At 47.8% G+C, this 27,237-nt stretch overlaps 1 protein-coding gene across 1 annotated transcript in view; it reads left to right on the top strand.

Moving 5' to 3' along the window:
• Positions 1-27,237, top strand: part of PLXNA4 (plexin A4) — a 612,910-nt gene that overhangs the window by 283,790 nt on the left and 301,883 nt on the right. The window contains exon 4 of the mRNA XM_074942701.1: positions 12,121-12,252. Coding sequence (XP_074798802.1) covers positions 12,121-12,252 — 132 coding nt within the window. The remainder of the gene's footprint in view (positions 1-12,120; positions 12,253-27,237) is intronic.

Below are 27,237 nucleotides of genomic sequence, written 5' to 3'. Positions count from 1 at the left end.
CTATGGCCCCTTTCCTGGAACAGGTTTCAGAGTAGCAGCCGTGTTAGTCTGTATCTGCAAAAAGAACAGGAGGACTTGTGGCACCTCAGAGACTAACCAATTTATTTGAGCATAAGCTTTTGTGAGCTACAGCTCACTTCATCGGATGCATGCCTTGTAGCTCACGAAAGCTTATGCTCAAATAAATTGGTTAGTCTCTAAGGTGCCACAAGTCCTTCTGTTCTTTTTCCTGGAACAGACTGAATCCCGCACAGTGCCAGATCAGCTACATTGGCTAGCACTCAGGGGCAAGGGGCGGAGCCATTAGTCTGGATCTAGATGTAGAGCCCATGATGTTTGAAAGGTCTCTACATTTGGCAAAATGTGGGCCAGACCCTGCTATCCGCTTTGAGATTGCTGGTGAAGTCAATGGTAACTTTTCAGGGTGGCCTCACAGGCTTGGTCCTGGGGTTCTCCCTGTTACATCTCCATAGACAAAGGGCAAAATGTGACCTTTCAGCTGAAAGTTACTTTTATTTTCTAGTAAGGGGAGAAAACCCGAGAAAGAACAAAAGTAAAGCCTCCGGGGAGAGCGTGCAGTGTGTGTGACTCCTCTGCAACATGTGTCCAGAATCTGAGTGCAAACAGGCTGCTGTCTCTGCACACCAGGAGGAGCAAAGAAATGCAAAGGTGTAGTACACAGGAAATCAGAGGAAACGTACTTTCAGAGCTATGAACGTTTTGCTCCCTTTGTCAAAAAACAGTGGCACAGTCCACTTCTCAGGGTAGGGCTTGGAGACCACTGGGCCTCTGCCTCACGGCTTAGGTATGTACCAGTAGCCTGCTAATGACACCCTGGCATGGCTTATTGCTGAACACTGATTGCTTGGCAGGCCATTACCTTGAAAAATGAGCCCTGCCGAGCTTGCCTTGTGTTGTTACAAACTAATGATTTGCATTGATTAGCACATGGCTCATAAGTGTCTAATTTATCAATCAGTCAGTGCCATGGGAGTGTGTGTACACCACACTTTCAAAAATTATGTCATCTGTCAATTGGCTGGTGAATGTTAATGTCATGCACACCTGACACGATGTCTCACTCAGATAGGGAGACAGGAAGAAAGCTGTCCCACTCATCTCTCTCTCGGGCAGGTAGCATGGTCCAGTGGTTAGCATAGTGGCCTGGGAGGCATGACATCTGGGTTCTCTTCCCAGTGCTAATAGCTTCCTTGGTGTCATTACTATCTGTGTTGTGGTAGAAGCCCTAGTCATGGACCAGAACTCCATTGTGCTAGGGGCTGTACAAACACAGAACAGAAAGACCGTCCTTGCCCTAAGTACTTATGTTTGTGTAATTTAGATTTACTCTTTGGGGCAGGGAGTATATTTCTATATCTATATGTCTGTCGGTCTATTGATGCAAAGTTCTGTCTCTCTGCAGAGAGCCTCTCTAACGGATGTTACTCACAAGACCCTTCCTCTTGCAACACCACACCATGAAATACAAACATGAGGCTGCCATGTGGAGCCCTCCTGGACATAGGAAATACAAATAGATGGTTTGTATTTCCTGGTTCCACCGGGTTCTCCTAAGTGGGGAGGAACTGTCAGCTCCTTTGGAGCTGGTGTCACTATCAAGGCACAGCTCAGACCCAGCCTTCAGGCAGGTCTCGCTTTGACCTAATTTTTCAGCCCAGCTGGCTGATTTACCCAAGAGGTCAGTGGGTGACTCCGTGCAAGGATGGGACTCCCCAATCCTGCCAGTTGTGGAGTTCTCTGGGCATGCCGTTAGAGCCCAGCTGATTGCATGCGGTGGGATTAAAGTGGAATTCATGTTGTTTAGACGGATTAGCAGGGGGTGTTTTAGGGAATCCTTTTCTTTGAAAACCGATGTTTTGCTGCACAGAAAATGCCCCGGGAGGAGTTCACCCCCCGGGCTCTGGTAACATTGCTGTGAATGATTTGTTAAAATTATTTGATCACATTGACCATAAAGTTTAGTCCGTGCAGGCGAAATGCATAAGCCTGGAGCCTCGCTTCCACGGCTACTGACTGTACAGCAGGCGACATCAGGATGCCTCTGGGGCGGGTGGGTCCGTCTCTCTCAAGGAGGTGTGGTGGAGTTGGTCTTTGGATGTGTGGGCACTGTGGAGTCTGCAGGGTGCATGTATGTGTTTGCAGATTCATTTTCAAGTGTGTATGTGGTTGTGCGAGCCTTTGCAGAGGTGTGGGCATTTGTGAGTGGGGGGAAAAGTTTTGGGGTCAGTTCCAGTTGGGGTGAAGGTTCAGGGTCAATCCCAGTCTCAGGTGAGGGCTTAAGGCTGCCAGGAAGTTTGAAGTGAAGGTTTGGGGTCAATATTTATTGGGGGCAATGGTTTTGGGTTGATTTTGACTCTGCCTGGACTGGTTTGCCTCGCCCCTGGTGTGAGTGGCAGCTATCACTGAAACAGAAGTGTCTGGAATGGCTTTAAAACCCCTGGGTGTGGAAAGGAAAGAATGCCCAACTTGCTATGCAAAATTCTGACAAGACCAAGTGCAGGTGGTGGATTGTCAGGTGAACCCTGAGCTCTCACCCGTAGGTCTATGGGTATCGTCAGATCAACAGTCTCGGACAGAATTAGAAAGGGCAGGTTGGCTTCATGGTTCAGAGATAAAGTTATGAACCAGGAGATCTGGGTGCCATTTTTGACTTTTTCACTGACTTTTGGCAAGTCACTGAACTGCACCGTGCCTCAGTTTCCCCACCTGGAAAAAGGGGCTAACAACGCTCACCTGATTTGGGAAGGGAGACTTGTCCCTTCATTCAGTAGCACTTGGAGAGGACTTTTAGATCTGTGGGTAAAAGGGCCTATAAAAGTGCAAAATTTTATTATAAATTGATCAACTGTTAATGGGCATTAGACAAATTAGAGCAGCTTGTTTGGCCAGTGAGTGTGCGCCGAGACGGAGGGAAAATGGGGAAAAGATGGTGTGTTGCCAGCCTGCTCCCCCTTTGCCAAGATCGATAGAGCTACATCATGTAACCAAAATCAATGGAACAGCAGAAATAGATCATCATAATAACATCCTGCCATTAGATCATACGCCGTCTGCTGTCTCTCTACCCCCTCCCCACACCAGGAATAGTAGCCAGCGGTGCCGGAGTCTGCTGGGAGACATTAGGTTCATAAAACAGGGAGGAACTGATATTGGAAAAGCAATAAGGTATTAGAGAGGCCCCGGTGCAGCCGTAACGCTGCAGCTGGGCGCCACTCAGTGTGATCGGAATTAATGTGCTGAGCTCCAAGGCTACGTGGACCTTTTGGAAATGGAGCTTTCAAACCTGTAATCCAATCGCGGGAAATGACGATGTTTTCAATAAGAAATAGGGGACGAGGGGGAGTATGGCCTAGAGCTGAACAGGTTGTCAGCTGTACTGGGCTCTGGCCAAGGCTTTTGAAAGAGACGCGGGTGGCTCAGTTTATGGTAGGCCCAACTTGGGACACCCGAAAGCTGCCCAATTTTCAGAAGGCAGGTGGCCTGGTCCTGTCGGAAACCCAGGCTCCTTTAAGGTGTCTCACCCAAGGCGCCCCAAAATGCGAGGCCCCCAGGATCACTATATCTTGGCCTCCATCCACTAATTCTGAGTAGCTTTGGATGCATCATCTGACCTCTCTCTGCCTCAATTGCCACCGTTGGCAGCCTTGCAGGGGCGCTGTGAAACTTAACCCATTCGTGCCTGTAAAGGGCGTTGAGAGACCCGCGTGTGAAAGGTGCAGTGAGAGGGCAGGGGGCTACTCTGAATTACTGGAGGTAACGGGGGCGGGGCAGGCACATTGGGAGCTGGCAGTCAGATAGGGGTTGCTCTTTCCCACGCTCCTTTTAATTGTCTTTTTCTTTTCAAACGTGGCTGTTGCCGTTCGGTTTCTGGTTTTCCCTGTGCAGCCAGGTGGAGGCTGCTTGTGCTGATTCTGGTGACCTGCGGGCTGCCAGCTTTGAAATACAGCCCCATAATCCTCATTCCAGTCACTGAGGCATGCCCCCTGGGAAACTGGGCAATTTCATGGCCAAAATCAAGCGTTAGTGCTACCTGAGTGGAAGCTGCTGGAGTGCTGGCCTGGAAGCGTTTTGGGCGGTGGACGAATTTCCTTTAACTTCATCAGCTAAAGGCCTGCTGACGCCGCCCAGAGAGTGTTGGGCAACGTGCTGTTTGGGGGCAACTTTGCTGATCCAGCCATGACTCTCTACATTCCTTTGCCCCTGATTGTTTTTAAAATGACCCTCATTCAGCCAGGATCTTAGTCGGCTGCCTATTCAGCCAGTGGAGTAACAACAACATCATAGTACTCCCACCAAAGGCCCTGTAGTAAAGTGCTCATCCAGGCGCTAACTGGGTTACTCAGTGTATTATGGGTTGGAGCCATGCTCCACTCCCCCCTTACTTCCTGTTCAGTTAGTGTTTCTCCCCATGCTGTTTGCGTTATAGTGGAATTGAGCAGCACGTCCCCAGCCTGCAGCACTGTAAGTAAACTCCCCTGGGCTTCAGTGGAGCTGAGTGGAGTTCAAAGCGTGTTACAAACATGATTTAAAGAATGGATGGATCAAGTTATGCAGGGAAACTGGCTGTGATGTCCCAAGCAAAGGGAGATGGCTTTCGGGGAAGAAAATGCAGGCAGAATCGATGGACAAAGTGACGAGGATGCTATTTTTCCGCAAATGGCCACGCCCTTCCCCTCTGTCCTGAAAAAATCGTGTGTCCTAATGCACAGAGCACTCGCCTGGGACTCTGCAGACCTGGGTTCTGTTCTCAGCACCGGTCTGCGGTGTGACTTTGAGCAAGTCAGTTCATCTCTCTGTGATGCAGTTTCCCCACCTGTACAATGGGGATAATGCTACTGCCCTTCATTGTAAAGCACTTTGAGACTGGTGGCTGGAAAGTGCTCTGCAAGAGCCTGGTGTTATATCGGATCCCATAGCAGAAGGCTGGTTATCACAGTGCAAAATGCAAGTGTTTGTGCTTTACTAGTGTGCTTAAAAATGGGTGCTTTTTACCACTAGCACGAGTTGTGCTTCATCAGCGTTCTCTTCCTATCTCCTCCCTCCTAGTACCTGCCGGTCCTCTGGGGTTACGCCCCTTTCTTCCTTGTCGACCCACTTCACATCCCCAGCTAGCTCAGCCAAGTAATCTCGAACTCCTGAGTCAGCCCCTGCTGTCCTAGGGGAGACCAGCTCCTAGGCACCAGCCGGCCACCCGTTCGCCCCAGCAGATCCCAGCGAAGCATCTCCCAGCCACGGACCCCACGCCAGCTGGAGCGGCTCAGATAAAGCTACTGAGTGCCAATGTAATGAAGGAAGCTCCTGCCTTCTTTCAGCTTCCTGATCTCCCGGGTGTCTCGCAAGAACTCCTTCAGGGCTGGCTGTGGCCGAGGCTGTGAGCAGTGGAGAGGGGGAGCCTGCATCTTTAAAGATTAATAGCATTGTTTGCTCATTAAGGAGATCATTTTGAGGCCCACACTAGCCAGAACAGTGCAAGCATCTGTTTGCTACTGGGAGAGGATATTTATTGTCTGCTACTTCAATGGCTGCAAATAAATAGCCAGACCCAGATAATGTTCAAACAAACAAACAGCCAGCTGCCAGGCTGGGTCCCCCACTAGCTGACCTTTGTGAAGCGTCATGCTGATGTTTTAATAGCAACCCACCTCGCTGAATAAAACCCAAGGACTATAGTCTTCCAAGGAGCGGAATTAATGTCATTATGGCAGGGCCCTTTACAACTGCCAGATTGGCTTAGTGTGGGGTGGGTGGAATGCACATATTAGGTATGGGGGTATTTGCTGAGTGTAGAGGTGAGCATGACTGAACTGTGTATAAAGATTCTGCGTGCGTGTCTGGGTATGTATGAGGTGTGTGTGTGCTGGGTGGCGTGTGTGGGTTTATATGCAGGGGAGTTCCATTTGGGTTCAGCATTCATTAGAACTCTCTGAAGATGTATGCACAGTATGCATCCACAGTATGCATCCGATGAAGTGAGCTGTAGCTCACGAAAGCTCATGCTCAAATAAATTGGTTAGTCTCTAAGGTGCCACAAGCACTCCTTTTCTTTTTTCTCTGAAGATGGTGCCTGTCGATGTATGGGTACATCCCCAGCACTTGTATTAAATCAGGTTGGCAATTGGGTTTACAGCCTTCGCCCGTAGGGCTTTCTCTACACCACCTGCTATACAATGGATAACTCGCAGTTTGATCTCTCTTTAATCCTTGTCAGCTACTGGTTCCCCCAGCAGCCGCTCTGCTGGGCCAAAGCCATGGGGAGTCCTCATGGCAAATCCTCTTTTCTCTTTAAGCCTAAGCATGGGGTGAGCAGAGACCCCTTGGATCAGTCAGTGTATGGGGGTGGGGTTTGAAGTGGATCAATGCTCCATGCCTCCCTCAACCTCACACCCACTACAGCTCTGGGGGTGCAGGGAGGTTGATCTCTAACACAAATCTTGGGCATTGGATCCAGTTTTCTGCGCAGATCTGAAGGGGGCCTATCAGACCTTTGTTTGTTCCCAGCGAGCTCACAGAGTGATGGTCGTGGCAGCAGGAGGCCTGTAGCAGAGTTGGACGCAGGCCAGCCTCCTTCAAGCACTCTTGGTATCACTCCGGCACAGTGGTTTCAGCCCTTACATCTGATGCTTCCCTGTGCAGGAGGCCAAAGCCGTCAGCCCACAGTCAGGCTCAGGTAGCTAATCCCAAATGGGGTTTCACTCCCAGAACAGCAGAGGGAGGTTGCCGTAGGCCCTGCGCTGAACAGAAATCTCCTTGTGATGATTGTTTTCCATTTTGATGAGCTCCTTCTTTATTTTCCCTTCACATATTCCCTTTGCTGAAAACCTAACCATGGCGGCACTGGGCTGGGGCCTGAAAATCAGGAAATGACACTGCCTCTAAACAGAGGGTGAAACCAGCCAGGCGAGTTTTATGCTCAGAAACGAGAGGGAAGGGTAAATGGAGTGACTGCTGTAGTGTGTAGTTGTGTAACATCCCTTTAAGGAGTTTGGGAGCCTGCTAACAGGCCTCCCTTTCATCTATTGCAGAAGCCGTCAGAGGCCTGCCAGAGCAGCAGTGGACAAATGGGATGATTTAACTGGGAATTGGTCCTGCTTCGAGCAGGGGGTTGGACTAGATGACCTTCTGGGGTCCCTTCCAACCCTGATATTCTATGATTCTATGATTCTATGATAGGTAGCTAGATCTTGCATATTTGTACATAGTTCATGAACATGGCTATTTGGAATCCATCATGGTTACCTCCTCTTCTTAACATTGGGGAGAGAAGAAGGACTCAACAGCTGCCATGGTGGCCAACGCAGAATGGATTAGACCAGGGCACTCTGGAGCTTAAAGCACGAGTCTCTCTCTGCAACGAGAGACAAAGCGCCGGGCTCCCTGGCAGAGAGCCGGCCCGTAACAGACTCGCACAGGCAAGGCCGTGTAACACAGTCATCAGTGGGCTACACGTACGCAATTACCAACTCACATAGCCAGAGAAAAGTGGATCTGATGTACTAACCTCCCTCCAGAATTTTCTTCCTTGAACTTCATTTGTACTGAACTTTAGGGACAGTTTGGTTTCTGTGCCTTAGCTTGTGTGTGTACAAATGAGTGTGTAGAACAAGGTTGTTGCCTCCCTTCCTCCCCCTACTGCTGCAGAATAATGACATTGCAGCCAATTAGGTTAGCAATGGCTGTGAAATCCCGTTCTTGCTTCTCCCCTAGTATCGCTGCTTTCCCGGTGCAAGGCCACTGCAATTGTTTACCTGCACCATACATACAGGGGAAGCTCCCTGGGGACCATGCACCGTGCCTGCACAGATTGGTAACTCCTCCGCCTGCCTCTTCCGCTGTGTGTGCTTCTTCTCTAATGGGGCCCAATGCAGGATGAGGGCTCTGGCTGAGCCTGGAGGTGGTAATTGCTGGCTTACCTCTCAGCGCACACACCTGACCCCAGTGGCAGCTAAGAGTGATGGAAACCAATGACCAAAGTAGCTGCTTGATAGGGTTTCCTAATTTGTTTAGCCTGGCCAGCAATCAAGACGGGGAGCTCTGAACCAGCTGCGAGTGTCAGAAGGATGGAAACACCAGGGAGGGGGAAGAGGTTATTTAGGATCACGCAAGCGAGTAGAAGTTGGAGCTTGAGGATGAAGCTGAGTGACAGGAACAGCACCGGGGAGTGCTTCCTGACAGGGATATTGACTGAGCTGAGGAATAGTCTCCTAAGGGAGGAGGTGGAGGGCTCTATCAGTTGGGCCGTCTGAAAGTGGGCTGGACAGAGCCCTGGGCCAGGGGAATGCACGGTAGGGAACAATCCTGCCCTGGGTGCAGGCTGGACTAGCTGGCAGAACAGGTCTTTCCTGGTGAGTCTGCCCTTTGGGAAGCTCTTGCCACGTTTTGGGCTGTGGTCATTTCTGAGCCATGACAGCCTCTTGGGCAGAGATTTCGGGGGGTAGACAGGGGGGAGGGCAGGAAAGCAGTGGCCCCTCCCTGCATCACCCAGCTGTTGCTCCTGGATGTGCTGCCTTGGTGCTTGCTGATGCTGCCGGCAGGGATTGGCGCCCTGCACCGCACAGCCTCCCTGGGGGCTCTGGGCAGCGCCTGTGGAGACACGGGGGGCCAGTGGGCATGGCACTGGAGGAACCTGGGACTCTGCAGGTGGCTGGTGAGTTCCCGACCCACCGTCGTGGGGCGGCAGGGCTCAGGCTTCAGCCCCGGGGGTGGCAGGGCTCAAGTTTGGAAGAATTTTCAGAGCGGCCACCAGCAAGAGTTGGTGGCTGCACTCTGAGGCCAGCAAAAAATGTGTTGTGAGAACCCCTGGTCCCAGACGATAATAAATAACAGAAGGAGTAGATGGTGTTCAGTGCAGGAGTCTGTGATCTGACCACCACCTGTGGGAGTTATTGAGAGTGACTCTGTCACCAGATCCATCAAGGTGACCAAGTGGCTGCAAATTCTTGAGCCTCTTCCAGTCTGCTCAATGGTGATTGCTACTCTCTTGCTCTCCCTGAAGGCAGAGTGTGATCTGGTGGGTGGAGAACAGGGCTGGGATCCAGGCACTCCTGACTGCTATGCCCTCCTGACTTGCTATGTCATCTTGGGAAAGCCCATTAACCGCTCTGTGCCTCAGTTGCTCCATCTGTCAAATGGGGCTAAGAATTCTTTGGGATTGGTGAGGACTGAGATCAGTTTGTATGGCTCGACCATCTCTGCTCTCTGTTCGTGTCCTCTCGTTCCTGACTCCTCTCTGTGTCTGTCTCTCCTCCTTGTGCCTTTCTCTCAGGCACAGCAGGGCCCTAATCCATTCCCACCTATTGTACAGAATGACTCAGTGATTGATTTTCCTGGCTGAAAGATTGAGTTAAAACAAACAAGCTCACAGACTGTGTGTAAGGGAAGGGAACTGGTTGGTTTCTCAGTATTGTCAAGAGCCAGTGTCCTGTTGTTTCCTCTGGGGTGAGAGGAGAAAGCAGGAAGAGGGGAAGAAGGCCTGTTCTGTACTCAGTTGAGAGAGAGCGTGGGAGCTGGAAAGTGACTGACCTGGATCATTAAGTCCTGGTAGCCCTAGGCCTGCTTTAGTCAGCAGCAAATTGAGAACATGAGCGCAAAACACCAAGCAGTTGTTCATTCATCAACTATCATATTCACATTGGGCTTTGCCTTCCCTTCTTCCAGGAAGAGCCCAATACTTCTCCTGAGTCACCGTGCAGGGGAGAAGCAGTGGCTGGGGCTTTCAGGCTTGCCAGCCCTTTGGTGGTTTGGCTGGTGAAAGGTCCCATAGCTTTTGGTTACTGGAGAATGGAAGATTCTGTGAAATCAAAGGGCAACAAATTCGAAACATAAAAGGAAATGCCTTTTTCACACAATGAGGAATTAGACTGTGGAGCTCACTGCCACAGGGTGCCATTGAGGCCAAGAATAAACTAATACTATTCAAAGAAGGATCGGACATTTATCTGGATAGCAAGACTATGCAGAGTTATCATAGTTAATGTTATGTTGGGAGGGATCTAAAACCTCCTGCTTCAGGGTTTAAGACTTTCTTGGGAGTGGCGGGCAGATTACCCCACACCTGCCTACTGTGGGGTTTGTTGCACCTTCCTCAGAAGCATCTGCTTGGCCCATGTCAGAGATAGAAGACTGAAGTAGATGGACTGTGGGTTTGATCCATTATAGCAATTCCAATGTTCCTAAAATCAGTGACCTCCGTAGATCATGAGTGATTCTACTCTGAGAGGAGACTAGTATCAGAGGATGCCATGTCTGTGGTGGGTAATTTCTATATCAAATGTGCTCAGTGGCAAGGAAAAAGCTGCCTGCCTTTCTAAGCATCTGTCTAGCTTTTTGCGTGGGACCCCTTGCTGTGAGTGAATTGCATGCCTCCTCTTGTTTTTGTTGCGCCCTCCTGACCCACTTTTTTGTCTCGCCCGCCTGAGTTTCTCACCCCCTTTCAGACTGCAAGCTCTTCGGGGGCAGGGCTGTCGATTTCAATATGTTTGTGCAGTGCAATGGTGCATCACCTAGTTGGCCTTTAGGTGCTACGGCCATATAAATGTTGACGGTAATAACAATGGCATCTGAAAACCTTTTCTAACCTGACAGTCCTGCAAACTCCATTGGAGTTCTTTCCTTCCCAGGCATCATCAGCAGTAACAAAGGGTTTGCAGGACATGGCCTCGATGAGACCTGGGCAACCCCTGGGTTTGTCCAGAGGACCATCATACGTTGATGATGCAGCAGGAGGAAAGGAGGGCAGCTCACCCTCCCATCGTTCTTTTGGGTCTGTAGAGCAAACATCTTGAAGTGACTGAAACCAACAGCTCTGACACTGAACACACAGAGCAGATTGGTTGAGTTAGGAAGCTGCTGTTATTACAGGGTCACTGTGGTTTTGATACTTGGGAGGTTTGGTCTTGAATATCCAGCCCCACATATCCAGGCTCACCCATCTGCATCACCAGGTGGGGTGCCCACATCCTATGATGGCCACTTTTAAAACTTCCCGTGCCCTCCAGATAAAACTGTCAGATCATAATGTTTGGGTTGGGATGCTGTCTCATTGTGTTAAGACTTGTGTTGCTATGTCTCCGTTCAGCCTTTTAAGACACTGGCACTTCAGCATCCGTCACTGATGCTATGGTGATGGGCCCAACATGGGCACCTAGGCATACAAGACAAGCCCATCCAAATAGAGAGTGCCCTGGAGCTAAACCTTGTGGCTGGGAGCCTGTGGTCTGTGCAGTCCCAGCTCCTCTCCAGTTTGGAAAAGCATTTACTGGGTTTTGGGTGGGCGGGGGCACTGTCATGTGCATGGTTCTGGCTGTGATCCTATGTTGCAGGAGTGTGTGTGTGGGGAACGTGTGTGTGTGTGTGTATGTATTAGGCATTGGTGTGTGCATATTGGGAGAGGGCTGTGGGCTGTGTGTGTGTGTTTGCTGGAGGAGTTTCTAAGCAGGTGCGGGCTTGCATCTGGACCTGAATCAAAATGTGCAGTTGAAATGACAGCCCTGTGGTGTTACAGGGTCTTATTTCAGTGCCTCATTTACCAGTGGGGACTACATCATGGGGAAGTAGTCCATGGGCAACCCTGTCCTTGCCTTTCCTGTTCAGTACTCTCACTTTGGCGCCTGGGTGGTGTTTGGGATGGAGGCACATGGTATGTGTGGATAAATTATCCCATGAAACCCAATGTCTGCAATTTCCTGTAGTGCCACCTGCTGGCTAAAGGAGAAATATCAGTTCACATGGAGATGTTCCACCTCTAACCAATAGGAAACTTACTAAAGCATCATTTTACCTTTACCTCTGCTCCTCCATGCAAGCTCCACAGCTGGGAACGTTGTGTGTGGGTGAAATGAACCTAGGACAATCCTCATAGATTGTTACATAAAGTATCCATCCCTCCAGGATGTCCTGGACAAGGGTTGGCTCCTAGGATTAGCCTTTGGCTGAGGATGCAAGGAACAAGACTTGCAATGTGTGGGCTGTGATGGCAGCTGTGGTCTATGTTTCCGTGGTGGAGTGAGCTACTAATTCATAGACCACTGACTGGCTTGCAAACCCTGTGCCAGGAAGGGAAGACACTCATGTTCTCTCTCCCCATTTGTCCTTGCTTTGCAGATCCGCGTAGATGGCCCCACCAGTAGCGCCCTGGAGTATGAGATCGTGCAGGTGGTGGACACCGGCCCCATATTACGAGATATGGCCTTTTCAGTGGATCACGAGCACCTGTACATCATGTCTGAGAAGCAGGTAAGCCTCCCAGGTTGTTTGGGATGCTTTGAAAGCCTTTACTCTGTGGCTGGCCGACTGGCACCCGAATGTCTGAAGCAGCAAGTGCAACCACTAAAGAGATGCTGAGGCTTCAGGGAGCATCTTGTGGTATGTTGGGCTAGAAATGGTTGAACTGATATTTATAGTGGGCCGGCACTGAAGGGTGCAGGAGCAGCACTGAATTCTACTAGCAGGTACATTCTTTTGGCTCCATCCAGAATATAAGAGGAGTTGGAACCTCTATTGGGCAGAGGGAACTAGAATCTGGGGCAAAGCGGTCCGGTGGGGGAAATCTCAGAACCAGCCACACTGGAGGCGAAAGTTTAGGCTGAAGTTTATGTTGTGTTGTTATTTAAAGTACCAATAAAACCAGACATCAGGAAGGGGTCAATCTGTCATCCAGGGGGAGATTGCTACTTCCAGCCACCTTCCCATCCAGGCCTATGGAGGGGGCTTGCCTTGCTGGGTGTGGGAGATGGCAGGGCTGCTGCGGTGTACTGAGAGTTGTTGAGAGTTCTAGGGGGTTATGTTGGGTGCCTGGGCACAACGCTAATTTCCCAGAGCTCTTGCAGTTCATTGTGCGTTATGAGGTTTTGTGGGTGGGGAGGTTGTATGAAGTTTTCTAATGCGCTGATAGTTTAGGACAGGGGCTTAACCAATCGCAATCAGTGGAGTTGTGCAGGCTTGTAAAGTGCTTTGCGATCACCATCTGGACGTCACGAGAGAGGGAAAATGTATCATTGGTCATTTGTGTGATAAAGGAACGCTCATGCCCTGCTTGCCACTAGATGGCTCTTCGTTGGACCGGAGACTGCCAGTAAGGGTGCCAATTGGTGCCAGTGGGGATATGGTTGTCTGCATTCTGGGAGCCACTGACTCATTTTATGGAGACCACATAGCAGCCCTCAGATCGTAACAGTGACAACCAGCTGGTAAATCAGCTGCCTGTAGGGCTCCCTAGTCCACTGCAAGTCACCTGGGGGATGCAGGTCCCTTTGGGTAGGACGTGCTTTGCCCATGCTTTCCACTGAGCGGAATTCCTTTTCAGTCTCTCCTCCTGCCCAATTCCCTACTCCCAGCCACTCAGGAGTCAGACACAGCATGTGCTTTGAAAGCCTCATTTAGCCCTCACCCTACCCAGGGTCACTGTGCATGAACCAATAGCCAACAGCCTCCTGGAGGGAGTAGAGTAGACCTTCCTTCCTCTGGTACTTCCAGCTCTCTCTTTCTCTCCCCCGTCCTTAGCAGCCTGACATCCACTTTCCTCACAAGCAAGTCATCTTTATGTGGGAGTCCCTATCTTGCCCTACAAACTAGGGACTGGTTTCAGAGCGGGAGCCGTGTTAGTCTGTATCAGCAAAAACAATGAGGAGTCCCTGTGGCACCTTAGAGACTAGGGACTGAACCAGAGACCTTCTGAGCTGCTACTGCTTGAGTTAAACAGCCAAGCCACCATAACTGGTGCTGTAATACAGTGGCTCTCAACCTTTCCAGACTACTGTACCCCTTTCAGAAGTCTGATTTGTCTTGCGTACCCCCAAGTTTCACCTCACTTAAAAGCTACTTGCTTACAAAATCAGACATAAAAATACAAAAGTGTCACAGTGCACTGTTACTGGAAAATTGCCGACTTTCTCATTTTTACCATATGCACCGGACCCTCGCTATAACGCGTGTCTGTACAGCGCGAATTCGCATATAACGTGGTTGCGGCCATGGATCCCAAATTTAATTACTTTAATTGGAATTCATTTTAACGCGGTCCCCGCTATAACGCGGTCCCCGCGTTAACGTGGTCCGGCGCATGGATCCCAAATCCCACGTTCTAGCAAGGGTCCGGTGTAATTATAAAATAATTATAAAATATAAATAAGTGTTGTCAATATTTGCAGTGTTGTTGTTGTAGCCGTGTTGGTGCCAGGATATGAGAAAACAAGGTGAGAGACAAGCTTTCAAGCTACACAGAGCTTTTCTTCAGGTCTGGGAAAGGCACTCAAAGGGTCACAGATAAATACAACCTTGAATAGATTGTTTAGCATAAGTATCAGAGAGGTAGCCGTGTTAGTCTGGATCTGTAAAAGCGGCAAAGAGTCCTGTGGCACCTTTTAGACTAACAGACCTACTGGAGTGTAAGTTTTGTGGGTGAATACCCACTTCGTCGGATGCATATAGTGGAAATTCCCAGAGGCAGGTATAAATATGCAAGCAAGAATCAGGCTAGGGATAACGAGGTTAGTTCAGTCAGGGAGGATGAGTCCCTCTTCTAGCAGGTGTGAGGTGTGAACACCAAGGGAGGAGAAACTGCTAGCCAACTACAAAAGTTGTAGTGAGCTGTAGCTCATGAAAGCTTATGCTCAAATAAATTTGTTAGTCTCTAAGGTGCCACAAGTCCTCCTGTTCTTTTTATTCAAGGTATAGCGGCCTGTTAACACCTCTGCAGTCTTAGGACAGAAAGGGAAGGTTAGTGGGTTACAGATTGTTGCAATAAGCCATAAATCCAGTATCATTATTAAGTCCATGATTTTTAGTGTCTAGCAAAGTTATGAATTTAAGCTCCCAGGGTCATATTTTGAAGGTGTTGTTCAGGGTTTCTTGGCGGATGAGGACTGAGAGGTCAGATACAGAATGATCACTTTATGAAATGTGTTCGCCCACAGCGTTCTTGTCTTTTATCATTTTTCTGTGTGAGTTTATTTGAGAGCGTATTGATTGCCTGGCTTCACCCACATAGTTGTTATTGGGGCGTTTACTGCACTGAATGAGGTACATCACATGTTGTAATAGCCATGTGTAGCCATGTGTAATAGCCATGGATGTTGAAAGGTGTGTTGTGCGGGGTTATTGATCATTGTAGTAGTGGAGATATGTGTACAGGTTTCGCATCTGTTGTTCTGGCAGGGTCTGGTATCACTTTGAGTTGGTGGGTCATGATCTCTGGGGAGCTTGCTTCTGATGATGAGCTTGGGGAGGCTGTGGGGTTGTTGGAAGGCCAGAAGAGGGAGCTTGGGAAAGATTTCTTTCAGGATGTGGTCCCATCGACTATGGGTTGTAGTCGTTTAACGATGTATCACATGGGTTGCCAGTCTCATCAATATTTTTTCTCATTTTTTGTCAAACTTTGAAATGTCGAAGATAATTTGCTGAAATGTTGTCCAGCTGTGCTACCCGCTCATGACAGTATTGCCAGACCCATAGCTAAACTGAAGGTGAAATGGCCTGTGTAGGGACACAAGGTGGTGGTAGGGCTGGGAATAGAACCCAGGAGTCCTGGCCCACAACTGTATCAAACCACTGTCCCTGTCTTACAACACTGAGGGTGGCCAAGCTGTCGGGGGTAGCCAACAGAGCAAAAGGGTGTTTTTATTTTACATGTGATCTGATTTGGTGAAACATTCAAAGCAACATAAGCCAGTGCCTGTCCCTGATGCTATCCGTAGGGCAGCCAGCCATGCTGGGGACAGCATAACTACCATGACAGTAAGGATGTTCCCTATATGCTCATGATATCTTGCACTTCAGGTGCTGAAATGAATTAGCATTTGCAAGGGCTGGGCGGAGAGAAAGGCAAGGGGGGACTGAGAGCAATTCCTGTGGCTGCGGTGGGTACCTGTCTGTCATAGAGATTCCCAGGATACTGTTAATTGTGCTGCAGATAAACTGCCTGGGTTGTGCCCACAAAGTGCTCCTGGCGTCTTCAGGCCTGTGCAGAACCGGAGGTGAGATTTCTCCCTGAGAGTAAGGGGCAAAACGGGCCCAACAACGTAGGCTGCCATTTCCAAGCCTGGTCAGGGGTTGGATGCTCAGCTCATGGCTGGCTGTATAAACTCAGCTCCATCCCTAAATGTTCCCTGGCATTGCGTGAGAGCATGCGTGCACCCTCCAATGGCAGGGCTAGGTTCCCACTCAGGTCATTACTTCCTGCCTCCCCACATCCCCTTGCCGCTGTAGATGGGGGTAATATTCGTCTTCCCAGCCTGTCCTGAACTGTTCCGCAGTGTTGCTGTATGCTGTAAGGCCCTGATCCAGTACCGCACTTAGACACATGTTTAACTTTCAGCACACAAATAGCCACTGGGACTACTCCAGTGCTTCAAGTTAAACACCTGCTTAAGTGCTTTGCAGGATCGGGGCCATGGTGCTCAGCCCTTATATTTCGGGGGCAGCTGCAGATCACGAGTGGGTGAAGTGATTCCTCTCCATATAAAACACTTTGAGATCCTTTAGGATGAAAAATCCTTTAAAAAACAGAATCTTATTATTTTGGAGCTGAAAACAGCTCAGGATCTACCGAGATGGTAAACGAGAGCCAGTCGTTGAGAAGAGCCTGTGTCTTATGGCTTGGACTTAAAGTCCCTCAGCTTGTGGGAGATTCTAGCTTTGCTGGCTGACGTAATTCTGGGGTTAAAGGCGAACCGCAAAGCTTTAGAAAACAAAATAGAAGTTAGTCATGGTATCCTCCCACCTCCTGCCAGTGCCAGGGGCCGAGCTGGGCATGGGACCTAAGGGAGATACTTGTCCCAAGGTAGCTACTCTGCTGCAGCCCCCCATGGAGACGTGCTGCCCCATTCTCCGGGGTTCAGAGCAGCGTAGCTGCACTTGTATAAATACTCAATATAAACTAGCCCCGAGAGTCCTGTTTCCCAGCCCTTGCTCTATTAGACAGTCCGCCAAGAAGGCCCCACCAGTATGCTCATGTGCTATCACAGCCCATAATTGTCTTTGTTTTCAGTGTGCAGTTGGGTTTTTTGTGGGTGCGGGGAGGTAGGTGGCTAAATGGCAACAGTGCCATGTGCTGCCTAGATTCAAAGTAAAGAGCGGGCGTGGCTCCAAGCCTGCCTTCTGTGACCAGTGCCAGCATGTTCCTTTCAAGCAGCAACACTGTATGCTCAGACGTGACAACGCGTACTTGTCAGCACGGTCGGATGCACCTGTGTGCTGAGGAACGGGATGCAGCAGAAGGGCTCTACTCTATATAAATATCAATATATATATAGGGAGAGAGTGAGAGAGAGAGAGAGATTGATTTGTAACCAAAAGATCAAGGAGAGACGCAAAGGCTCCATTATTTCGCCAAGGTGCAGCTGTATAATAAAGCAGTGAAAACATATGTTTCAAGTGCCTGTCCCTGGAGTGGGTAGGATTGGTGTGTATGGAGGATCTGTCATGATTTATCATGGAATCTGCCATTTAGTCTAAGGATTCACAAAGGGCACCGAGTGACTTATGATCGGGGTGGCTGCTTCTCTGTGAATGGGAGGCGTTGTGAGGTGCTGACAGGAAAGCTACTGCTCAAAGGTGTTATTTCCTCACTTATCTGTCTTGATGACACTTCCCCCCTCTCCAAGTCCCCCATCAGTTTGGCAGGTTTTTATCAGCAATTTCAGTGTGTGGAGACATTCCCCCGCGGTGATTGGAATTTCGGTACATGAAAGTCAGTCTTTCTTTCACATATACACATACAGAGACGTACACCCACATGGCCTGATTCTGCACTGCCTTGTGCAGTCATTTATGCCTGTGCAACGTGGGCGTAAAGTGCTTTCAGACCAGAAGGGGAGCCATACAAAGCAGTGGGGAATCAGGCTCACAGAACCTCTTACACCTCTCCCCCTTCTTCTCCCACTTCCAGCCAGCTCACCTCTCTTCCTCAAGCCCCTTCATTGCCTTCCTTTCTCCTTCCGCATTAAGGCCCTGATCCTATGAGCTGCTCCCCATGGGTGGACCCCTGCTCAGAGCCCTATTGACTTACAGGGAGTTTTATAGGGGGCTGTCTGCATGGAGTAGCTGTCTGCAAGATCGGGACCCTAGTCCAAATGCCTCATCGTCCCTTTAGCTCTATCCCTGCCTATATCCAATCTCTCAGTTCCTCTCCTTTTCACTGCCCACTTCTTATCTTGGTACTGTAGGGTTTACTTGAGGCAACCTCCCATCCCCCCACACCTCCATTCTGCCCTCTTCTGTGAACCACCTCAGTGCTGATCTGCTTGCTGAGGATGTCTCCACACCTCCTTGAAGCGGAAGGGTTCAGGTGATGTTGTGATCTAGCAGTCTCAGCCCAGGACTGGGAGCCAGAAACTCTTGGATTCTACTCTGGGTGGTCACACTGTGAGCTCAGGCATGTTATTTGAAAGACTGTGAAGCCAAAAATCATATTGCCATATCCGTGTTGCTGACTCTTGTGAGTCTCACGATATTTGATATTGTTTCATAAAGTCCCAAGCTCCTGGAGTCATGTGATTACATGATAATCTCAGCTTCCTTTTTAAATAGAAATTATATTTCTAGCCATCAGGTTCACACAGAAGGGCTGGGAAACATGAACCCTCAGGGTTCAAAACCCAGAAGACCAATAACAAAAACCCTACACTTATTAAAGTTCAAAGCTCATGATTTTTGAATCAGTCTCATGATTTGGGGAAGGGTGCTGATTCATGATTTTTGAACAGTAATGGTTGGCAAATACTGCATTCTGAGAACGTTGTACTTACTGTTGCCAAAAGTAACCTCTTTATGACAAATGGAGAGGGTGTTTTTCCCCCCTAAAAAAAGAAAAGGAGTACTTGAGGCACCTTAGAGACTAACAAATTTATTTAAGCTTGTGTCATAAATATAAAGGGAAGGGTAAACACCTTTAAAATCCCACCTGGCCAGAGGAAAAACCCTTTCACCTGTAAAGGGTTAAGAAGCTACGATAACCTCACTAAAAAGAAAAGGAGTACTTGTGGCACCTTAGAGACTAACCAATTTATTTGAGCATAAGCTTTCGTGAGCTACAGCTCACTTCATCGGATGCATATTGTGGAAAATACAGAAGATGTTTGTTCTTATACACAGAAATCATGAAAAAATGGGTGTTTATCACTACAAAAGATTTTCTCTCCCCCACCCCCTCTTCTGCTGGTAATAGCTTATGTAAAGTGATCACTCTCCTTACAATGTGTATGATAATCAAGTTGGGCCATTTCCAGCACAAATCCAGGTTTCCCCCCCCACTCTCCTGTTGGTAATAGCTTATCTAAAGTGATCACTCTCCTTACAATGTGTATGATAATGAAGGTGGGCCATTTCCAGCACAAATCCAGAGTTTAACAAGAAAGTCTGGGGTGGGGGTGGGGGGGGGAGGAAAAAACAAGGGGAAATAGGTTAACTTGCATAATGACTTAGCCACTCCCAGTCTCTATTCAAGCCTAAGTTAATTGTATCCAATTTGCAAATGAATTCCAATTCAACAGTCTCTCGCTGGAGTCTGGTTTTGAAGTTTTTTTGTTGTAATATCGCAACTTTCATGTCTGTAATCGCGTGACCAGAGAGATTGAAGTGTTCTCCGACTGGTTTATGAATGTTATAATTCTTGACATCTGATTTGTGTCCATTTATTCTTTTACATAGAGACTGTCCAGTATGACCAATGTACATGGCAGAGGGGCATTGCTGGCACATGATGGCATATATCACATTGATAGATGTGCAGGTGAACGAGCCTCTGATAGTGTGGCTGATGTTATTAGGCCCTGTGATGGTGTCCCCTGAATAGATATGTGGGCACAGTTGGCAACGGGCTTTGTTACAGACTAACATGGCTGTTACTCTGATAACATCACTGGCACCTGACCAAAATGACCAATGAGGAGACAAGATATTTTCAAAGCTGGAGCGGGGGAGAAACAAAGGCTCTCTCTGTCTGTGTGATGCTTTTGCCAGGAACAGAAAAGGAATGGAGTCTTAGAACTTAGTAAGTAATCTAGTTAGATATACGTTAGATTCTGTTTTGTTTAAATGGCTGATAAAATAGCTGTGCTGAATGGAATGTATATTCCTGTTTTTGTGTCTTTTTGTAACTTAAGGTTTTGCTTAGAGGGATTCTCTATGTTTTGAATCTGATTACCCTGTAAGGTATTTGCCATCCTGATTTTACAGAGGTGATTCTTTTATTTTTTTCTTCAATTAAAATTCTTCTTTTAAGAACCTGATTGCTTTTTCATTGTTCTTAAGATCCAAGGGTTTGGGTCTGTGTTCACCTATGCAAACTGGTGAGGATTTTTATCAAGCCTTCCCCAGGAAAGGGGGTGTAGGGTTTGGGGAGGATTTTGGGGCGGAAAGACGTTTCCAAGCGGGCTCTTTCCCGGTTATATATCTGTTAGATGCTTGGTGGTGGCAGCAATAAAGTACAAGGGCAAAAGGTAAAATAGTTTGTACCTTGAGGAAGTTTTAACCTAAGCTGGTAAAAATAAGCTTAGGGGGTTTTCATGCAGGTCCCCACATCTGTACCTGAGAGTTCAGAGTGGGGAAGGAGCCTTGACAGCTTGCGTGAGCTACAGCTCACTTCATCGGATGTAGCTCATGAAAGCTTATGCTCAGACAAATTGGTTAGTCTCTAAGGTGCCACAAGTACTCCTTTTCTTTTTGCAGGTACATACTAACATGGCTGCTGCTCTGAAACCTGTCTTTTTCCTCCCTGTATTTTTAAAAATTTGTTTACTTGGTGCATTTGAGTCAATTTCACTCTTGAAATTTCACTTCCTGTCTCATGCACTATTGGGATGACATTACTCTAATGCATTGCTCCGGGAGCAGCTCACTTGCGACAGGCTGTTGTTCTTTGAAACAGCCTTTGCACATCCCCACTCTTAGGATGGAACATGTCAAGAGTGGGACTCTGAGGTGGTCATCCCGAAGAACTCTGATTACTGGTGGGTAACCTCTATTTGACCAGCAGCAGCAGCAAAGCTGAAGCTAACATGGTTGCAGACAGGAATGTGTGGGTGGGAGGTAGGTGGATGGGCTGCACCAGGACTGATGTATTGGCCTAGGATCTTCTAAATATTGGCACAGCAGTATGAGCTACTCATATAAAATATGTTTTAAAAGGAATTTAACAAAACCACTGAGGTGGTCCTACTGAAAGGATGCTGTGTCTGAAAAGAGATTTATTAAAAGTATGCCGTGTTGTTGGAGCAATGTTGTTCCCAGGGTATGAGAGAGACAAGGTGGGTGAGGTAATATCTTTCATTGGACCAACTTCGGTATCTTGAACCTCTTGGTATCTGCTTCCCAATCAGCAAAATAGGGAAGGTTGATACTTACCTGCCTCATGAGATGCATTAATACCACTGAGTCATTACAGCCAATAGAATAGCTGCATGTAAATTAGCTGTAGAGGATGAGGTGGTGATTGAATGAGTAACTTCTGATGGTACAATGTCCCCACACTTGAGTTAACTGAGGTGTTGATCTGCACCAGTCTATAGCCAATGAGTTCGTTCATTAATTAATGAATCACAGTGCAGATTCAGGGCTGGAAGATTAACTATAGACATGATATTTTCTCTGCGTCAACTCCAAGGCACGTGTAGAGAGCCAAACCAACCATTGTACATCACCTTTGTGGACCTAACCAAAGCATTGGACTCAGTCAGCAGAGCAGGTCTATTTGCAATACTAGAAAAGATAAGATGCCCACCAACTCTGTTAAATCTTATATGTTCATTCCACAACAACATGAGAGCAACTGTCCAGTTTGACGGGTCCACTTCGGACAGCTTGGAGATGAAAAGTGGAGTGAAGCAAGGATGTGTTATTGCCCCTACACTCTTTGGAATCTTCTTCTCAGTACTCTTGAACTGTGCGTTTAAGGACATGAAAGATGGAGTGTATCTCCACACAAGGTCAGATGGGAAACTCTTCAACCTGTCACGACTTAAGTTAAAGACCAAAGTCAAAAAGGTGCTAATCACAGAACTTCTATTCGCTGATGATGCTGCCCTCATAGCCCATGATGAAAATCTATTATAAGAACTTATGGACTGCCTTTCAAGTGCCTGTCAGGCGTTTGCTGTCACCATCAGCATCAAGAAAATGATTGTATTAGGACGGGGGTTCCACAAGATCCTTCAATTATCTTAAATGCAAACCAGCTAAAAGTAGTCCAGACATTCAGCTGTTTAAGTTCTACAGTGACCACCAACCTCTCACTGGAAGAAGAACTAAATGTTCTCATTGGAAAGGCTGCCACCACCTTTAGCAGACTAACTAAAAGAGCATGGAACAACTCAAAGCTGACCATCAAGACCAAAATGCTAGTGTACCATGCTTGCGTCTTCACCACTCTCATGTATGGTGGGGAAACATGGACAGCTTATGCTCCTCAGGAGAAAAAGTTAAACAGTTTCCACCTATGCTGTTTACGCCGCATACTTAACACCAAATGGCAGGATAAAGTCACCAATGCAGAAGTTCTTCAAAGGGCAAATTTGCCAAGTGTGACAGCCCTGATCAAGCAAAGACGACTGCGCTGGCTGGGCCATCTGAGTAGGTTGGAAGATGGATGCATACCCAAGGACATGCTCTTCGGGGAGCTATCACCAGGAACAAGAGCAACAGGACTTCCCAAGCTTCACTAGAAAGACACATGCAAGCGAGAGATGAAGGAATTTGGAATTGATCCTGACCAATGGGAAGTCTTGGCAAGTGATCATAACAAGTGACACCATCGTCTCCATCAGGGTATCAAAGTCCATGACAGAAGCTGGCTCCTACAGCTTGAAGAGAAAAGAGCCCATAGGAAGCAAGCAGCCCCCAGCCAAGATACAGACATTTGCAATAACTGCCAAAGATCATGCAAATCTCGGATTGGACTATTCAGTCACATGAGACATTGCAAACCATCTACATCATAGGCTGCAATTCCCAACGTTTCTCACAGATGAAATGATGCCAACAAATGGAAAGTTTGAAATGTGTGAGTTATTGCATATATGTGTCCTCAATAGTATGGCTAATCCCAGGTGTTCCAAAATCACGAGTCAGTGTCTGAAAATAACAAGACTGGCTTAAAAATTATAAGATTTTTTTTTAAACTGGATTTCTTTTTATTTGCATTCCTGTCTCTGTGCCCTTAGATTACACTCAGGTCACATTTCCCAGTTCTCCACAGCCATGAGGCCTAGAAATGTACTTGCTTTAAAAATGAAAGCTGAGATTCTCCTATTATCCCATGACTCTGGGAGCTGATGTTTTAAGAAAAAAAAATCAAATATCACAAAAAATCCAAAGGAGGGAGAGAGCTTTCTGTAATTGGGTACACGTGCTCCCAGCCCAGGCCAGAAACAATAGACCAGGGGGTAGGAGGTGAAAGTTCCCTGAAGATTTTCAGTACCTGCGAAATGGTTTGAGTTTGGTCCCAGTTTTCAACAAAGATTTGGTGTGATTTGTGTTATCTCTGACTCTTTTCTTCTGTCCCTACCAGTCCCAGCCATAATGCTTAGCGATTCGTTAAGTCCTAACTCTCAGTCTTCCCCTGCCCTCCCCTTTGCCTCGTTAAGTACCTGTTCAATAAGATCAGGTGGATCCCCTCAAAGAAATGACAGAGTCAGCACCACACTGGCCTAGTGCTAAGCTGGAAAGGGGAAAGGCACTAGGCGTGTGTAGATCAAGCCTGCCTGTATTTCTCGGCCAAGTATGATAAAAGCTCTCTGGCCCAAAGGCAAAACGGCAGCATATTGAGCTGCTGACTCTCTTGAAATAATTTCTTTATCAGCACAATGCATATGATGGCAAACAGTCATAATTTAGCCCTGTGTTAACTCTTCTGTTGCCAGCATGCCGACATCAAAGGAGCAGCCAGTGCTTCAGTGTTCCCTGGGCTGTGCTCCCTGCTCCATTTAGGAGCCTGGATGGGGCTGAGTAAGGGTGCCATGGACAGCAGGGAGAGGGAGTTGAGATGCACAGAATGTCCCATTCAAAGGAGGAGAAGAGATTCCAGTGGCTGGCGTGCAATATTTGTCTGCTCAGTCCTGCCGGGCAGCATTTGTGTTTGGAATTTCATCGTTGTGTTCGGTGGCCTCATCTGTAGTCTTTTTATGCGTGGATGTAGCTCTTTGTTGCCTTGGGAATGCTTTTCCAAGCAAATTTGGTGCTGGGGAAAGGGGATGGATTGAAGTTCTCCATTTATTCGTGGATCTGGTATTATCAGACATGGTGTATTGGAAGGAAGGCTGGTCTTGTGGTTAGAAGACCAGACAGGGCCTCAGGAGATCTGGGTTTCATTTCTAGTTGTATCACAAACTTCTTGTGTGACCTTGGGCAAGTCTCTCTGTGTTTCAGTTCCCTGTCTGTAAAGTGGGCAAAAGGACAGTCCCTTAGCTCCCAGATGGGGAAATGAACTCCATTAATGATTAGGAGATTCTCATGTTGTACAGGATTGAGGGCCAGATAGCTACATAGATAATGTGCAAGGAGGGGTTAAAAATCATGATGGTCTTAATAGAACTGAGGTCTACAGAACAGCAATGAACCATCAAGGAACTCCTGTTGTATGAGGGGATGTAGGTGATCCATCTCCACTTCTTTCCCCTTTCTGCCATCTGTTCAGACACAAAATGAGTTATGCCTAGCAAGAGACATAAAAGGCAATCAGAAGAGCTTTTATAAATACATTAGGAGCTAGAGAAAGACAAGGAAAATTGTAGCTCCTCTGTTTAGCAGGGAAGGAGAGCTAATAACTGATGACATCAAGAAGGCTGAGGTGTTTAATGCTTATTTTGAATCAGTATTCATCAAAAAGGTAAATTGTGACCAGATACTTAACACAATTAATATTAACAACAAGGGGAGAAGGAACAGAAGCCAGACTAGGGAAAGAACAGGTTAAAGAATATTTAGATAAGTTAGACGTATTCAAGTCTGCAGGGCTTAATGAAATTCATCCTAGGGTACATAAGGAAGTAGCTAAGGCAATCACTGAATTCCTAGTGATTATCTTTGAGAACTCATGAAACATGGGTGAGCTCCCAGAGAACTGGAGAAGGGTAAACATAGCACCTATCTTTAAAAAGGGGAACAAAGAATATCCAGGGTATTATAGACCATCAGCATAACTTTGATACCTAGAAAGATACTGGAACAAATTATTAATCCGTTTTTAATCACCTAGAGAATTATAGGGTTGTAAGGAACAGCCAGCACGGATTCGTCAAAAACAAATCATGCCAAACTTTCCTAATTTCCTTCTTTCAGTGGTGGATTAGCCAATGGGCCCATGGGGCCCGTGCTAAGGGGCCCCAGGCAATTGAGGGGGCCCCGGAAAAAGGTGCTGCAGCAGAAACCCGCTGCGGGGCCCAGACCCCCTGCTGCAACCCCTGGGACTGGAGGAGCTCTCACTACCCCTGTGGCCCTGGGACTATGGCAGGGGAACAGAGCTTCTTTGGTCTTGGGGCTGTACTGGAAGGGAGGGCGAGAGAGGAGCCAACGGGTGGGGCCGCAGTGGGCGGGGGGCAGAATGAGGTGGGACCATAAGCGAAACAGGAGCAGGGCCTCAGGGGAAGGGGTGAAATGGGTGGGGCCATGGGTGGAACAGGGGTGGGTCCGCAGGGGAAGAGACACAATGGGGTGGGGCCATAGGTGGGGCTGCAGGCAGAAGGGGCGGAACGGGGGCATGATCACAGGCAGAAGGTGCGGAATGGGGGAGGGACTGTGGGCAGAAGGGGTGGGGTGGAGCCACGGTTCTGGAGCCTGGGCCCCCCAACTTGCTCTGGCCCAGGGCTCCAGGAGACCTTCATCTGCTTCTGCCTTCTTTGGTAGGGTTACTGGCCTTGTGGACAGGGGCAAGCTGTAGACAGGATATATCTTCATTTTAGTAAGGCTCTCGACACAGTCCCAGATGACATTCTCATAAGCAAATTACAGAAATGTGGTCTGGATGAAATTAATATAAGGTGGGTGCATAACTGTTTTAGAGACTGTGCTCAGAATAGTTATCAATGGTTCTCTGTCAGACTGGGAGGGCGTATTCTGTGGGGTCCTGGAGGGGTCAGTCCTGGGTCTGGTACTAGTCAAAATTTTCACTAATGACTTGAACAATGGAGTGGAGAGTATGCTTATAAAATTTGCGGATGACACCAAGATGGGAGGGGTTGCAGGCACTTTAAAGGAAAAAAATAGAATTCAAAATGACCTTGACAAGTTGGAGAACTGATCTGAAATCAACAAGATGAAATTCAGTAAAGATAAGTGGAAACTGATACACTTAGGAATTAAAAATCAAATGCACAACAATCAAAAATGGGGAACAGCTGGGCAGGTGGTAGTACTGCTGAAAAGGATCTGGAGGTTATAGCAGATGACAAAATTGAATATGAGTCAACAGTGTGATGCAGTTGCAAAAGAGGCTAATATTCTGGGGTGTATTAACAGGAATGTTGTCAGTAAGACACGGGAGGTAAGTGTCCCACTCTACTTGGCCCTGGTGAGGCCTCAGCTGGAGTACTGTGTCCAGGTCTGAGTGCTACACTTTAAGAAAGATGTGGACCAATTGGAGAGAGTCCAGAGAAGAACAACAAGAATGATACAAGGTTTAGAACTTTGCCACTGGATTCTATCTAAGGTACTTATATGGGGCTCCTATTGTCATAGTATCTGAGCACCTCACAATCTTTAATGTGTTTATCTACAGAGCCCCATTGTACAGAGGGGGAACTGAGGCACAAGGAGACTAAGAGACGTGTCCATGACACACACAGGAAGTCTGTGGCAAAACAGGGAATTGAATTAGGGAGTCTCAGACTTGTGACCTAACAAGTTGACCATCCTTCCTCTCTGTGTGCCGCAGTGGAAAGCAGCAGCCTTTGGGGTGCTGCTGTGCCATTCGGATGTGACTGTTTCAAGGGTGATATAGCACTTGGTACAGTCGTTACCTTTAAAAGATTCCTGTTCACTCACAGTGGCCACATGACAGTACTGTAGTTGTTTACTCTCCTAAGTGTGCTGCATTAGGTCTATAACCAAAGCTTTAAGACTACCAGCTGTGGTGCTATTCGAGTCTCATCTGGCTGTTAGTTTCCTTAAACCCCCTGCCAATGCTGAATTTAAGCCTTCAGCTCTTGGGCTGCGAAAGAATTCTTGCAGCTCCAAGATAGTTCCTCCTTATGCTGCTCAGAGGCAACTTTTCTCCATAATGCAAGGAAGAGA

The sequence above is a fragment of the Natator depressus genome, chromosome 1, assembly GCF_965152275.1.
Source record: "Natator depressus isolate rNatDep1 chromosome 1, rNatDep2.hap1, whole genome shotgun sequence".
NCBI classification, from domain to species: Eukaryota; Metazoa; Chordata; order Testudines; family Cheloniidae; genus Natator; species Natator depressus.
The sequence above is the reverse complement of the archived record's forward strand: the minus strand, read 5'-3'. Positions and strand labels throughout refer to the sequence as shown.